General features: G+C 47.0%; 1 protein-coding gene across 1 annotated transcript in view; it reads right to left on the bottom strand.

Annotated features, from left to right (window-relative positions):
• LOC311119437 (extracellular sulfatase Sulf-2-like) overlaps nucleotides 1–12,963 on the bottom strand; it is a gene marked incomplete at both ends in the record, with an annotated part of 24,642 nt that extends 11,679 nt beyond the window's left edge. The window contains 4 exons of the mRNA XM_084194130.1: nucleotides 2,139–2,195; nucleotides 7,750–7,878; nucleotides 11,623–11,798; nucleotides 12,813–12,963. Of these exons, the coding sequence (XP_084050256.1) occupies nucleotides 2,139–2,195; nucleotides 7,750–7,878; nucleotides 11,623–11,798; nucleotides 12,813–12,963 (513 nt within the window). The remainder of the gene's footprint in view (nucleotides 1–2,138; nucleotides 2,196–7,749; nucleotides 7,879–11,622; nucleotides 11,799–12,812) is intronic.
• Nucleotides 12,964–16,565: the final 3,602 nt, after the last annotated feature.

Here is a 16,565-nt window from a genome sequence, read left to right as displayed (position 1 = left end):
TGAACATACACACACGCAGTTATGGAACTATACACCAGGTTGTTAGGGTCCTGGATGCTGATTAGCAGTGACAGTATATCCTATAAACCATAGCTTCTCAGGCATTATCACTTACATGATGCAGCTAATGACATTAGCAGAGGTTGCATTGCCAGATATGGTTTGATATCAAGTATCTGTAGGGTAATATTAAGGCAAGAAAGACATGAAATAATGAGGCATTGAGCATTGAGACCTCCCTACTTCATATCCTACCACACACTCAGATGAATGCAACCAGATGACTTAATGGGCACACAGACAGAGACATTAAAAATAGACTGCGGTATCGTTATGTAAAGGATGAGTGGCATGGCTGGTCTAGCGGTGATGCCACAGCCTTCGCCACACGTACTGTGTCTAAGGCGTCGGCATTGGTTCAAATCCGGCCTGCTGACCTTTGACAAACCTCTTTCTATCTTTCTCCACTGTCATTGACACAACCTCTCTTCAAAAAAGTCAGAAAATACCTTTAAAATACACTGCTCAAAAAAATTAAGGGAACACTTAAACAACACAATGTAACTTCAAGTCAATCACACTTCTGTGAAATCAAACTGTCCACTTAGGAAGCAACAGTGATTGACAATAAATTTCACATGCTGTTGTGCAAATGGAATAGACAACAGGTGGAAATTATAGGCAATTAGCAAGACACCCCCAATAAAGGACTGGTTCTGCGGGTGGTGACCACAGACCACTTCTCAGTTCCTATGCTTCCTGGCTGATGTTTTGGTCACTTTTGAATGCTGGCGGTGCTTTCACTCTAGTGGTAGCATGAGACGGAGTCTACAACCCACACAAGTGGCTCAGGTAGTGCAGCTCATCCAGGATGGCACATCAATGCGAGCTGTGGCAAGAAGGTTTGCTGTGTCTGTCAGCGTAGTGTCCAGAGCATGGAGGCGCTACCAGGAGACAGGCCAGTACATCAGGAGACGTGGAGGAGGCCGTAGGAGGGCAACAACCCAGCAGCAGGACTGCTACCTCCGCCTTTGTGCAAGGAGGAGCAGGAGGAGCACTGCCAGAGCCCTGCAAAATGACCTCCAGCAGGCCACAAATGTGCATGTGTCTGCTCAAACGGTCAGAAACAGACTCCATGAGGGTGGTATGAGGGCCCGACGTCCACAGGTGGGGGTTGTGCTTACAGCCCAACACCGTGCAGGACATTTGGCATTTGCCAGAGAACACCAAGATTGGCAAATTCGCCACTGGCGCCCTGTGCTCTTCATAGATGAAAGCAGGTTCACACTGAGCACATGTGACAGACGTGACAGAGTCTGGAGACGCAGTGGAGAACGTTATGCTGCCTGCAACATCCTCCAGCATGACCGGTTTGGCGGTGGGTCAGTCATGGTGTGGGGTGGCATTTCTTTGGGGAGCCGCACAGCCCTCCATGTGCTCGCCAGAGGTAGCCTGACTGCCATTAGGTACCGAGATGAGATCCTCAGACCCCTTGTGAGACCATATGCTGGTGCGGTTGGCCCTGGGTTCCTCCTAATGCAAGACAATGCTAGACCTCATGTGGCTGGAGTGTGTCAGCAGTTCCTGCAAGAGGAAGGCATGGACTGGCCCGCCCGTTCCCCAGACCTGAATCCAATTGAGCACATCTGGGACATCATGTCTCGCTCCATCCACCAACGCCACGTTGCACCACAGACTGTCCAGGAGTTGGCGGATGCTTTAGTCCAGGTCTGGGAGGAGATCCCTCAGGAGACCATCCGCCACCTCATCAGGAGCATGCCCAGGCATTGTAGGGAGGTCATACAGGCACCTGGAGGCCACACACACTACTGAGCCACATTTTGACTTGTTTTAAGGACATTACATCAAAGTTGGATCAGCCTGTAGTGTGGTTTTCCACTTTAATTTTGAGGGTGACTCCAAATCCATACCTCCATGGGTTGATAAATTTGATTTCCATTGATAATTTTTGTGTGATTTTGTTGTCAGCACATTCAACTATGTAAAGAAAAAAGTATTTAATAAGATTATTTCATTCATTCAGATCTAGGATGTGTTATTTTAGTGTTCCCTCTATTTTTTTGAGCAGTGTATATTTGAAACCCAAAGAAACAGTGAGATGATCTCCTGTGACTCACCCTCTTTCCACCAGGAACGAATCTCTCCACACCTTCCCCTTCTTGTTCACCTGGAACCTGACAATCAGGAGCGATAAAGACAGATCCATCAGCCATCTCCTTCATTGACTAGGTGTGACAGTCAGAACACCATGTAACGCTTGAGGAAATAATAATTCCTACACTCCATAGGGCAACAGCCTCCAGTGATGATAAAATGTTGGGAGGGAGATTAAAAAACAGCCATGGGTCAGTCTGAGAGGAAAACAATCGATAGCACACTTCAGGTGTTCTTTTGGTTGAGGACAGGAAAAAGGAAAGTGATCGAACGTAGAAGAAAATAAAGTGGAATAAATTGGTCTCTTCCCTGAGTGCTCTGACCTTCTCCTGGCCTGGTGCTCAGATCTGAGTTATTGATCCATCGGCCCACAACGCTGCTCCCTCTCTCCTCCACCCTCAACCTTTCTCTCTCCCTCTCTCCTTTTCCCAGCACAGCTCTGCTCTCCTCCATCCCACCCCATCCCTTGACCTCCTCTCTTCCCCACACCCCCACATCATGCCAGCCAGCTAGCCTCCCCTGCCTGCGAAACAATTTCACAGCCATCTCTCTCTGATTACAGCTGCAGGGCTGGGAAAGAGAAGAGAATCCCCCAACACACCACACACATTTACCCCCCTCCATCCCCACTTTCATTCTCCTGTGGTGAAAGCTCTTCCTTCACTCAGTGGCATTGGCAGGCAGGCCAGCTCCTGGAGTTATTACCTCAGTTCCCCGTTGACATGTCTTCGAGGGATGGAGAAGGATTTTTTTTATTTTTTATATCTTTCTTTTTTTTCGTTAACGAAAGCAATATCCAGGCTGGGCAGGAGGAAGAGGTGTCGCTGGGATGTGGATGTGAACTCAACGGATGCCATGGTAACCTGGAAGGCCGAGCCAGGTCCAAAAATCGGTGCGGTGCCACAGTTTTGAGGAAAACTCATTGGTCAAACCCAGGTGTTAGATTGGGCTCTTTTGCAGTGATTTTGCCAGAGTAGAGCAGGAACCCTGAGGGAACTCAAACCTGTCAGTGGCCTGTGCCAATGTACAACTCATATTCAATAGAATCACTGTCACGATCGTCGTAGGGAATAGATGAGGACCAAGGCGCAGCGTTGCAGGCAAACATACTCTTTATTGAGCGAAAACACGATCAAAACAACAACGACGGTAACGTGACAGTTCACGGTAAAACTCAACCAACTTGAAACAAGAACCCACAAAAACAAAGGAAAAACCGACAGTTTAAATATGGCTCCCAATCAGAGACAACCAGCAAACAGCTGACACTCGTTGCCTCTGATTGGGAGTCACTCAGGCCAACATAGAAATAGGGAACATAGATCTACACACCCTGGCTCAACATAACAGTGTCCCCAGAGCCAGGGCGTGACAGTACCCCCCCCTAAAGGCGCGGACTCCGACCGAGCCAACTAAATACCACAGGGGAGGGACCGGGTGGGCACTCCGCCTTGGCGGCGGATCCGGCTCTGGGCCCGATCCCCACTTCCTCTCCAACCCCCCAAAGTACCCCTGGTCCGGTCTGGCCCCGCTGGCCGGAGCCGGACTGACGACACGCACCCCTGGCTTGGTGCGTGGAACAGGAACGGACCGGACCGGGCTGACGATGCGCACCCCTGGCTTGGTGCGTGGAGTAGCAACTGGCCGGACCGGGCTGACGATACACACCCCTGGCTTGGTGCGTGGAGCAGGAATGGACCGGACCGGGCTGACGATGCGCACCCCTGGCTTGGTGCGTGGAGTAGCAACTGGCCGGACCGGGCTGACGATACGCACCCCTGGCTTGGTGCGTGGAGCAGGAATGGGCCGGACTGGGCTGGCGACGCGCACCACAGACTTGATGCGGAGAGCAGGAACGGGCCGGACAGGGCTGACGAAACGCACCACAGACTTGGTGCGGGGAGCAGGAACAGGCCGGACCGGGCTGGCGACGCGCACCATAGGCTTGGTGCGGGGAGCAGGAACAGGCCGGGCCGGGCTGGCGACACGCACCATAGGTTTGGTGCGGGGAGCCGGAACAGGCCGGGCCGGGCTGACGACACGCACCACAGGCTCGATGCGAGGAACAGGAACAGGCCGGACCGTACTGGGGACACACACCACTGGCCCTACGCAGGGATCAGGAACGGGCCGGACCGGACTGGTAACACACCCCAGTACCTCTCGCCGTGCCTCCACACTTTCCCTCTCCTCTGTGACCAGTGGCCCCCTTAACCTGGCGGCCTCCTCTGCACACCCGCTGGACTGCTCCATCGCGGCCTCCTGCTGCCCCGTTGTCCACGTCGTGAGCCCCCCCCTAAACATTTTCTGGGGTTCTCTCCTCCCCGTGGACCAGGCCTCCCTAGTTCTCGCCAGACTCTCACCCCACTGCTTCAAAGTCCAACCTTTCTGCTCTTCACTTGGCTTGGCCCAGTCGAGACTCTTAATCCATTGTTCCCAAGTCCACTCTCTCCGCTCTTCACTCGGCTTGACCCAGTCGAGGCTGCCACGGAGATCTGCTAGGGATTTCCCTGATGATGGCTCCTCGACTCGCTGCTTGGTCCAGTTGTGGTGGGTTCTTCTGTCACGATCGTCGTAGGGAATAGATGAGGACCAAGGCGCAGCGTTGCAGACAAACATACTCTTTATTGAGCGAAAACACGATCAAAACAACAAAGACGGTAACGTGACAGTTCACGGTAAAACTCAACCAACTTGAAACAAGAACCCACAAAAACAAAGGAAAAACCGACAGTTTAAATATGGCTCCCAATCAGAGACAACCAGCAAACAGCTGACACTCGTTGCCTCTGATTGGGAGTCACTCAGGCCAACATAGAAATAGGCTCACCCTGGCTCAACATAACAGTGTCCCCAGAGCCAGGGCGTGACAGTCACCTAGAGCAGGGGTATTAAAATCTTACCCTACGAGGTCCGGAGCCTGCATGGTTTTCTGTTCTACCTGATAATTTCTTGCACCCACCTGTTGTCCTAAATCAGTGCCTGATTAGAGGGGAACAATGAAAAAAGCAGTGGAACTGGCTTCCAGGTCCAGAGTTGAATTTAAGGGACCTAGAGGATATACAGCTACTTCTGTCAGTGATCTACAGTGCCTTGCAAATGTATTCATCCCCCTTGGCGTTTTTCCGATTTTGTTGCATTACAACCTGTAATTTAAATGGATTTTTATTTGGATTTCATGTAATGGACAAACACAAAATAGTCCAAATTGGTGAAGTGAAATGAAAAAAACAAAAATAATGGTAAAGAGGTGTGTGCATATGTATTCACCCCCTTTGCTATGAAGCCCCTAAATAAGATCTGGTGCAACCAGTTATCTTCAGAAGTCACATAATTAGTTAAATAAAGTTCACCTGTGTGCAATCTAAGTGTCACATGATCTCAGTATATAGTATTTGATCACCTGCTGATTTTGTACGTTTGCCCACTGACAAAGAAATGATCAGTCTATAATTTTAATTGTATGTTTATTTGAACAGTGAGAGACAGAATAACAACAAAAACATCCAGAAAAACTCATGTCAAAAATGTTATAAATTGATTAGCATTTTAATTAGGGAAATAAGTATTTGACCCCCTCTCAATCAGAAAGATTTCTGGCTCCCAGGTGTCTTTTATACAGGTAATGAGCTGAGATTAGGAGCACACTCTTAAAGGGAGTGCTCCTAATCTCAGCTTGTTACCTGTATAAAAGACACCTGTACACAGAAGCAATCAATCAATCAGATTCCAAACTCTCCACCATGGCCAAGACCAAAGAGCTCTCCAAGGATGTCAGGGACAAGATTGTAGACCTATACAAGGCTGGAATGGGCTACAAGACCATGGCCAAGCAGCTTGGTGAGAAGGTGACAAAAGTTGGTGCGATTATTCGCAAATGGAAGAAACACAAAATAACTGTCAATCTCCATGCAAGATCTCACCTCGTGGAGTTGCAATGATCATGAGAATGGTGAGGAATCAGCCCAGAACTACACGGGAGGATCTTGTCAATGATCTCAACCATAGTCACCAAGAAAACAATTGGTAACACACTACGCCGTGAAGGACTGAAATCCTGCAGCGCCCGCAAGTTCCCCCTGCTCAAGAAAGCACATATACAGGCCCGTCTGAAGTTTGCCAATGAACATCTGAATGATTCAGAGGAGAACTGGGTGAAAGTGTTGTGGTCAGATGAGACCAAAATCGAGCTCTTTGGCATCAACTTAACTCGCCGTGTTTGGAGGAGGAGGAATGCTGCCTATGACCCCAAGAACACCATCCCCACCGTCAAAAATGGAGGTGGAAACATTATGCTTTGGGGGTGTTTTTCTGCTAAGGGGACAGGACAACTTCACCGCATCAAAGGGACGATGGACGGGGCCATGTACCGTCAAATCTTGGGTGAGAACCTCCTTCCCTCAGCCAGGGCATTGAAAATGGGTCGTGGATAGGTATTCCAGCATGACGATGACCCAAAACACACGGCCAAGGCAACAAAGGAGTGGCTCAAGAAGAAGCACATTAAGGTCCTGGAGTGGCATAGCCAGTCTCCAGACCATAATCCCATAGAAAATCTGTGGAGGGAGCTGAAGGTTCGAGTTGCCAAATGTCAGCTTCGAAACCTTAATGACTTGGAGAAGATCTGCAAAGAGGAGTGGAACACAATCTCTCCTGAGATGTGTGCAAACCTGGTGGCCAACTACAAGAAACGTCTGACCTCTGTGATTGCCAACAAGGGTTTTGCCACCAAGTACTAAGTAATTTTTTGCAGAGGGGTCAAATACTTATTTCCCTCATTAAAATGCAAATCAATTTATAACATTTTTGACATGCGTTCTTCTGGATTTTGTTGTTGTTATTCTGTCTCTCACTGTTCAAATAAACCTACCATTAAAATTATAGACTGATCATGTCTTTGTCAGTGGGCAAACGTATAAAATCAGCAGGGGACCAAATACTTTTTTCCCTCACTGTATATATATATACACCTGTTCTGAAAGGCTCCAGAGTCTGCAACACCACTAAGCAAGGGGCACCACCAAGCAAGCGGCACCATGTAGACCAAGGAGCTCTCCAAACAGGTCAGGGACAAAGTTGTGGAGAAGTACATATCAGGGTTGGGTTATAAAAAAATATCCGAAACCTTGAACATCCCACGGAGCACCATTAAATCCATTATTTAAACAATTTAAAGAATATGGCACCACAACAAACCTGCCAAGAGAGGGCCACCTACCAAAACTCACGGACCAGGCAAGGAGGGCATTAATCAGAGAGACAACAAAGAGACCAATGAATGTGAATAGTTATCAACGCTCAAGTTTTCAGTTTTTTTTGTCTTATTTCTTGTTTGTTTCACGATAAAAACTATTTTGCATCTTCAAAGTGGTAGGCATGTTGTGTAATTCCAATGATACAACCCCCCCCAAAAATCTATTTTAATTCCAGGTTGTAAGGCAACAAAATAGGAAAAATGCCAAGGGGGGTGAACACTTTCGCCACTGTATTGCCTGCCAACATACAGAATACACATATCATACTGTATGAGTATAAAATAGTTATGGACAGGATGTTTCCCTTTTTGCTCCATACCTGTTGACTGGCCTCTCTATGTCCAGCAGTTTGAGGATGGACTTGCCGTCCATGTCCGGCGGGACGTCCATGCCAGCGATGTCCAGGATGGTGGGCGCCAGGTCAATGTTTAGCACCATGTGAGGGTTGCTATGGAGACGCAGAGAGAGATAAGGGGACAAGGTTATTACGGAGCACGTTCAGATGGTATCTGGTTGGTTAACGTCAGCTGATGAGAGAGAGTGGGATGGAGAGAGAGAGAGAGCGAGAGATGGAGAGACCGAGAAACAGGGAGAGAGAGAGCGAGAGAGAGAGAGAGAGAGAGAGAGAGAGAGAGAGAGAGAGAGAGAGAGAGAGAGAGCATGATGGAGAGAGAGAGGGAGAGTGAGAGATGGAGAGACCGAGAAACAGAGAGCGATGGAGAGAGAAAACGAGAGAGAGAGAGAGAGAGAGGAGAGAGCGAGAGCAAGAGAGAGAGATGAGAGAGAGAGAGAGAGAGAGAGACAGAGAGAGTGAGAGAGAGAGAGAGACAGAGAGAGTGAGAGAGAGAGACAGAGAGAGACAGAGAGAGAGAGAGAGAGAGAGAGAGAGAGAGAGAGAGAGAGAGAGAGAGAGTAGAGGGGGCAGGTGACAGATCATTATCATGTGAAGCTGACAAATGACTGCTCCAGAGATCTAGAGTCCAGACAGAAGAGAAGATGAGGACCTTCAGGACAGAGAGAGGGGAACAAGGGAGGTATTCAACCCTTAGGCTCTGTAGGCCATTTGTCCAGTCATATCAACCATACACCTGATTCCCTTCACCATCCCTCCTTCACTACAAAAGTATATCCCCCATCTTAGGCTCCCTCCTTTCACTCACTCTATTCCCTCCTCCCTACTAAGCTAACACATATTTCACCCCTTATTTCTGTTGAAACAAAACTACGTCCATACTTCCATTCGTTTGTATGGGTTACCTTCAGACGAGTCCTGTGACAGCCGTGGGGGTCGTAGAGCAAAACACCATCGTGTTCGTGAGTCTCCCCTGTCCATAGAGTGTAGTTTGTAGGCCAAACCGTTTGGACGCTACAGATGTTTTTGTGAGAAGAACGATTTTCTCATGGTCTGACAAACACCGCTCTAGCTCGGTCACCTTCCACCGCAGATGCGGAAGGCTGACATAGGTGGATGAGATGGATTGAGACACAGCCCATGCAAAAAATATCTGTAGTTTAAACTGACGGATTTTGATGGGGATTTTTAAATTATGTTTCTTAGATTGATGAGTCAATAGATTCTTAAGGATTTTAATCTTCTTCCCCTTGTTGTTAAGTCAGTCGTTTTTCACAATCTCATGATCTCCCCGTGAAATGGCTTTCACTGTCGTAGTCTGCTTTTCCAGGGAACAGAGTGCAGAGACACACCAAGGAAGTGGTTAACAACAGTAATGTTATTCAATCCAAACCCTTGGGAGGGAGGAAGGGGAGGAGAGAAGAGGAAATGGGAGAGGAAGGAGAGCCAGAGGATTGGGAAGAGATGGGTCCAGGTTGAGGTGGGGTGATGAAACTGGCTGAGGAGTGATGACACAGAGCTGGAGCAAAGAGGGATATGGAGGGTCTGAGTGATCTGTCCCCTGGAGCTAGAGGACTTAACACTGAGTGGTGATGTTGAACTGACTATCTAAATCATCCAAGCCAGATCAGGACTGGGTCAGGAGAAACAAATGAGACCAAAACAAAGTCAATCCCTCTGAGATCAGGCAGATGTTACTGTTCTTCTATTGAAATAGACATATTTCTCTCTCTCTCTCTCTCTCCTCTCTCTCTCTCTCTCTCTCTCTCTCTCTCTCTCTCTTCTCTCTCTCTCTCTCTCTCTCTCTCTCTCTCTCTCTCTCTCTCTCTCTCTCTCTCTCTCTCTCTCTCTCTCTCTCAAATTACATAAATGAGCACACTGCTCAGGAGTATTTCGCATCACCAAACCGTCCTCATCATTTATGCTGACTCCTGGGTGAGTAACCATGCTCACAGAAGCAACAGAGGATACAACATGATTTTCACTGGTAATGGGGGATTCAATACCAACTCTAACATGATAGGCTTTAATCATGTTAATGTGAGATACGCGAAATGGGCGTCTACGGTCTGGCGTTTTGATAACATAATCCGTATCACTGAGTTTTCGCTCCACCACATACAGTGGGGAGAACAAGTATTTGATAATTTTGCAGGTTTTCCTACTTACAAAGCATGTAGAGGTCTGTCATTTTTATCATAGGTACACTTCAACTGTGAGAGACGGAATCTAAAACAAAAATCCAGAAAATCACATTGTATGATTTTTAAGTTATTAATTTGCATTCTATTGCATGACATTTGATACATCAGAAAAGCAGAACTTAATATTTAGTACAGAAACCTTTGTTTGCAATTACAGAGATCATATGTTTCCTGTAGGTCTTGACCAGGTTTGCACACACTGCAGCAGGGATTTTGGCCCACTCCTCCATACAGAACTTCTCCAGATCCTTCAGGTTTCGGGGCTGTCGCTGGGCAATACGGACTTTCAGCTCCCTCCAAAGATGTTCTATTGGGTTCAGGTCTGGAGACTGGCTAGGCCACTCCAGGACCTTGAGATGCTTCTTACGGAGCCACTCCTTAGTTGCCCTGGCTGTGTGTTTCGGGTCGTTGTCATGCTGGAAGACCCAGCAACGACCCATCTTCAATGCTCTTACTGAGAGAAGGAGGTTGTTGGCCAAGATCTCGCGATACATGGCCCCATCCATCCTCCCCTCAATACGGTGCAGTCGTCCTGTCCCCTTTGCAGAAAAGCATCCCCAAAGAATGATGTTTCCACCTCCATGCTTCACGGTTGGGATGGTGTTCTTGGGGTTGTACTCATCCTTCTTCTTCCTCCAAACACGGCGAGTTGAGTTTAGACCAAAAAGCTCTATTTTTGTCTCATCAGACCACATGACCTTCTCCCATTCCTCCTCTGGATCATCCAGATGGTCATTGGCAAACTTCAGACGGGCCTGGACATGCGCTGGCTTGAGCAGGGGGACCTTGCGTGCGCTGCAGGATTTTAATCCATGACGGCGTAGTGTGTTACTAATGGTTTTCTTTGAGACTGTGGTCCCAGCTCTCTTCAGGTCATTGACCAGGTCCTGCCGTGTAGTTCTGGGCTGATCCCTCACCTTCCTCATGATCATTGATGCCCCACGAGGTGAGATCTTGCATGGAGCCCCAGACCGAGGGTGATTGACCGTCATCTTGAACTTCTTCCATTTTCTAATAATTGCGCCAACAGTTGTTGCCTTCTCACCAAGCTGCTCGCCTATTGTCCTGTAGCCCATCCCAGCCTTGTGCAGGTCTATAATTTTATCCCTGATGTCCTTACACAGCTCTCTGGTCTTGGCCATTGTGGAGAGGTTGGAGTCTGTTTAATTGAGTGTGTGGACAGGTGTCTTTTATACAGGTAACAAGTTCAAACAGGTGCAGTTAATACAGGTAATGAGTGGAGAACAGGAGGGCTTCTTGAAGAAAAACGAACAGGTCTGTGAGAGCCGGAATTCTTACTGGTTGGTAGGTGATCAAATACTTATGTCATGCAATAAAATGCAAATTAATTACTTAAAAATCATACAATGTGATTTTCTGGATTTTTGTTTTAGATTCCGTCTCTCACAGTTGAAGTGTACCTATGATAAAAAATTACAGACCTCTACATGCTTTGTAAGTAAGAAAACCTGCAAAATCGGCAGTGTATCAAATACTTGTTCTCCCCACTGTATACAGAGGATTTCGAGGACGCAAAAGGATCCAAATGGATCAGTCCCACAGGGGTTAAGTCATCCACAGGATAGGACCCTTCTGTGTAAAGATAAAACAACCATACGATGAAACAACACCTTACCTGGCTCCTGCCTCCACGTTGGGCCCTCGGATGTAGAAGGGTACTCGGATGTCAAACTCGTAGGGCATGGACTTGCCCTTGACCAGGCCAAACTGACCGATGTGGTAGCCATGGTCAGCTGTGTAGATGATGTAAGTGTTGTCCAGCTCTCCAGTCTCAGCCAGCATGTTATATACCTAGAACAAAGGACAGATAGACAGATAGCAATAAACAATGGAACGTACTGAATGTCTCTGCTAGGGCAATGGAATATACTGATGGTCTCTGCTAGGGCAATGGAACATACTGATGGTCTCTGCTAGGGCAATGGAACATACTGATGGTCTCTGCTAGGGCAATGGAACATACTGATGGTCTCTGCTAGGGCAATGGAACATACTGATGGTCTCTGCTAGGGCAATGGAACATACTGATGGTCTCTGCTAGGGCAATGGAACATACTGATGGTCTCTGCTAGGGCAATGGAACATACTGATGGTCTCTGCTAGGGCAATGGAATATACTGATGGTCTCTGCTAGGGCAATGGAATATACTGATGGTCTCTGCTAGGGTAATGGAACATACTGATGGTCTCTGCTAGGGCAATGGAACATACTGATGGTCTCTGATAGGGCAATGGAACATACTGATGGTCTCTACTAGGGCAATGGAACGTACTGAATGTCTCTGCTAGGGCAATGGAACATACTGATGGTCTCTGCTAGGGCAATGGAAAGGTACTGATGGTCTCTACTAGGGCAATGGAACATACTGATGGTCTCTACTAGGGCAATGGAACATACTGATGGTTTCTACCAGGACAATGGAACATACTGATGGTCTCTACCAGGACAATGGAACATACTGATGGTCTCTACTAGGGCAATGGAACATACTGATGGTCTCTACCAGGACAATGGAACATACTGATGGTCTCTACCAGGACAATGGAACATACTGATGGTCTCTACCAGGACAATGGAACATACTGATGGTCTCTACTAGGGCAATGGAACATACTGATGGTCTCTACAAGGGAAATGGAACATACTGATGGTCTCAACTTACAGTCATGCACATATACATTTTACGTAAGGGTGGCCCCGGGAATCGAACCCACTACCCTGGTGTTGCAAGCACCATGCTCTACCAACTGAGCCTTACAGGAGCCATACAGGGATTCTGCAGGCAGGGGGTGCGCTAGGCTCACCTTCTGCACGCTGTCGTCCACAGAGAGCAGGGTCTGCAGCCTCTTCCTCTGTAGCATGTTGGTGAACTCCATGTGGATGGGCTTCATGGCGCCAGTGTAACGCATGATCCAGTGCTTGTCCGGGTTCGGGGCATAGTTGTAGCTCGGAGTGCTGACAGAAGAGAGGGAGGAAAGTGTTCAGAGGAGTTCAGTGACATCGTATTGACGTTGACAAAGTATCTTTGAAAAGTTTTTGACTTTGTACCCCTTGAGTTTTAATTAAGCTTTAGGTGCAGTGGGATCACTCATAGACACAAATTCCCCGCCACAATTAACTCTTGACCCAAACATAGCATTAAAGAGTAATGGAAAACAGGTAGGTGATTCCATTGTTCTTGGTTGTGATGGGTTAGTCTATCTTTAATTAACAAGACCTATGTTGTACAAAAGACAAATGTCTTCAGTGGAACATCTCCACTGCATACTGCCCTGTGTGTGTGACTGCATTTGTGTGTGTGTGACTGCGTGTGTGTGTGTGACTTCGTCCGTGTGTGTGTGTGACTGCGTGCGTGTGTGACTGTGTGAGGCAGGAGAGTAAATGACTGTATATGATACACTACATGGCCAAAAGTATGTGGACACCCCTTCAAATTAGTGGATTCTGCTATTTAAGCCACACCCGTTGCTGACAGGTGTATAAAATCAGGCACACAGCCATGCAATCTCCATAGACAAACATTGGCAGTAGAATGGCCCGTAATTAAGAGAATCTGTGTTTGGCGGATGCCAGGAGAACGCTACCTGCCCCAATGCATTGTGCCAACTGTAAAGTTTGGTGGAGGATGAATAATAATATAATATGCCATTTAGCAGACGCTTTTATCCAAAGCGACATACAGTCATGTGTGCATACATTTTTACGTATGGGTGGTCCCAGGGATCGAACCCACTACATGAATCATGGTCTGGGGCTGTTTTTCATGGTTCGGGCTAGGGCCCATTAGTTCCAGTGAAGGGAAATCTTAACGCTACAGTATACAATGACATTCTAGACGATTCTGTGCTTCCAACTTTATGGCAACAGTTTGGGGAAGGCCCTTTCCTGTTTCAGCATGACAATGCCCCCGTGCACAAAGCGATGTCCATACAGAAATGGTTTGTCAAGATCGGTGTGGAAGAACTTGACTGGCCTGCACAGAGCCCTGATCTCAACCCCATCGAACACCTTTGGGATGAATTGGAACGCCGACTGCGAGCCATGCCTAATCGCCCAACATCAGTGCCCGATCTCACTAATGCTCTTGTGGCTGAATGGAAGCAAGTCCCTGCAGCAATGGTGTTAAGAGATAGATGGTTGAATGGAGCTGAAGGTTGGGACTAATAACAACTAATAACAACAAAATAACTAATGTAAAACATACTGTGTCCATAATAAGTATACTTTTGTGAAAGAGCACAGTTTGGGGGATATGACATGTAGAGGCAAATCGAATGGACATCATATGAAAATGATTGGAGAGGTTGAGGGCAGAGGAAGTTCAGGAGTAAAAACAAACAAAATAGAATGAATGTAAAATTGACAGTGTCAATATGTATGTATGTATATGTGTATATACACTACAGGTCAAAAGTTGTAGAACACCTACTCATTCAAGGGTTTTTCTTTATTTGTTTAGTATTTTCTACATTGTAGAATAATAGTGAAGACATCAAAACTATGAAATAACACATATGGAATCATGTAGTAACCAAACAAGTGTTAAACAAATCAAAATATATTTGAGATTTGAGATTCTTCAAATAGCCACACCTCCAGGCTGTGTAAGGGCTATATTACCAAGAAGGAGAGTGATGGAGTGCTGCATCAGATGACCTGGCCTCCACAATCCCCCGACTTCAACCAAATTGAGATAGTTTGGGATGAGTCGGACCGCAGAGTGAAGGAAAAGCAGCCAACAAGTGCTCAGCATATGTGGGAACTCCTTCAAGACTGTTGGAAAAGCATTCCAGGTGAAGCTGGTTGAGAGAATGCCAAGAGTGTGCAAAGCTGTCATCAAGGCAAAGGGCAGCTATTTGAAGAATCTCAAATATAAAATATAGTTTGATTTGTTTGGTTACTACATTATTCCATATATGTTATTTCATAGTTTTGATGTCTTCACTATTATTCTAAAATGTAGAAAATAGTAAAAATGAAGAAAAACACTTGAATGAGTAGGTGTTCTAAAACTTTTGACCGGTAGTGTATATATTTGCGAAAAAAAAACATTTTGGGGATTGGAAGTGAAGCAGACAATTACATTGATGGAAGTTACAATCTATCTGCAATATTAAAGCTGATCTACCCCCTAAAAAATTAATAAATAAAATGAATAAAATAAAAAAGTCCCTGCAGCAATGTTCCAACATCTAGTGGAAGCCTTCCCAGAAGAGTGGAGGCTGTTATAGCAGCAAAGGGGCGACCAACTCCATATTAATACCCATGATTTTGGAATGAGATGTTCGACAAGCAGGTGTCCACATACTTCTGGCCATGTAGTGTATATTAGGACATAGGGAGGAGGGGGATGTATTGTAAGATGTGAGTGCTGAGTGTAATTGGGGCTGTTGGCTGGCTGGTCATTGGTTTAATTAAAAAGACTGGCTTGCCTTTTGGCACACAGACATATGAGGCTCTCTCCTGTGAGTTGTGCAGTGGGAGGATGTTGTGTGTGTGTGTGTGTCTGTGATTAATGACTAGGAGCACTGACTTCCATTACTCCGCCCTGCACACACACACACACACACACACACACACACACACACACACACACACTAACACACGGTGGGAGGAGGGGGGGACGTCGCCACCATCTGAATGATCTCCAGAAAACAAATGGCTCTTATCATGTGATTGAGTTACTCCCTCCTCTTTCACCTGTTCCCTCCATCTCATCCTCCCTCCACTACTCCCCCTCTTTCCCTCTGTATCAGTCTTTCCTCCCTCCCTCTGTATCTCTCCCAGATGGTCCACTAGCTCTGTATCTAAGCAGCTTTGATAGCTGTGACAGTTAACAGCACAGTGATAAAGGATCAGCTGCATTTGTTTAGATTTAACATGCTTCCAGGGCTACTGCCACCACCAGTCCACCACCAGACCCCCTCTAGACCCCCTCTAGACCCCCAGCAGACCCCCTATAGACCCCCACCAGACCCCCTCTAGTTCCCCACCAGACCCTCTCTAAACCCTGTCAAGACCCCCTCTAGACCCCCAGCAGACCCCCTCTAGACCCCCTTTAGACCCCCAGCAGACCCCCTATAGACCCCCACCAGACCCCCTCTAGTTCCCCACCAGACCCTCTCTAAACCCCCTCTAGACCCTGTCAAGACCCCATCTAGACCCCCACCAGCTCTGACTTTTCTGATAGCTACTTTATTGAGGAAAAACATACTTACTATAAAACATACTTACTATGACTGTAATATCTGGTTGTCCCACCTAGCTATTTTAAGATGAATGCACTAACTGTAAGCCGCTCTGGATAAGGGCGTCTGCTAAATGATTAAAATGTCTTGGCCTAAAGGGAGAGAGGCTGCAGCCTGTTAAATCTCTCTCCCTCTTCATTTCTCGTCCTCCCTACTCTCTCTTTCGCTCTCACCTTGCTGGGTCTCTCCGCTTTATTGGACAATGTGTAATCCATTCAATCCTCGCAGGTCTCTCTCTCTCTCTCTTCTCTCTCTCTCTCTTCCCTCTCTCACAGCTGCTTCTGAACTGCTAGGCTATCTCCTCTTAAA

Source organism: Coregonus lavaretus (genome assembly GCF_964263955.1).
Source record: "Coregonus lavaretus genome assembly, contig: HAP1_SCAFFOLD_3752, whole genome shotgun sequence".
Classification (NCBI taxonomy): domain Eukaryota; kingdom Metazoa; phylum Chordata; class Actinopteri; order Salmoniformes; family Salmonidae; genus Coregonus; species Coregonus lavaretus.
Note: the sequence above shows the minus strand (reverse complement) of the source record. Positions and strands in the feature narration are given on the sequence as shown.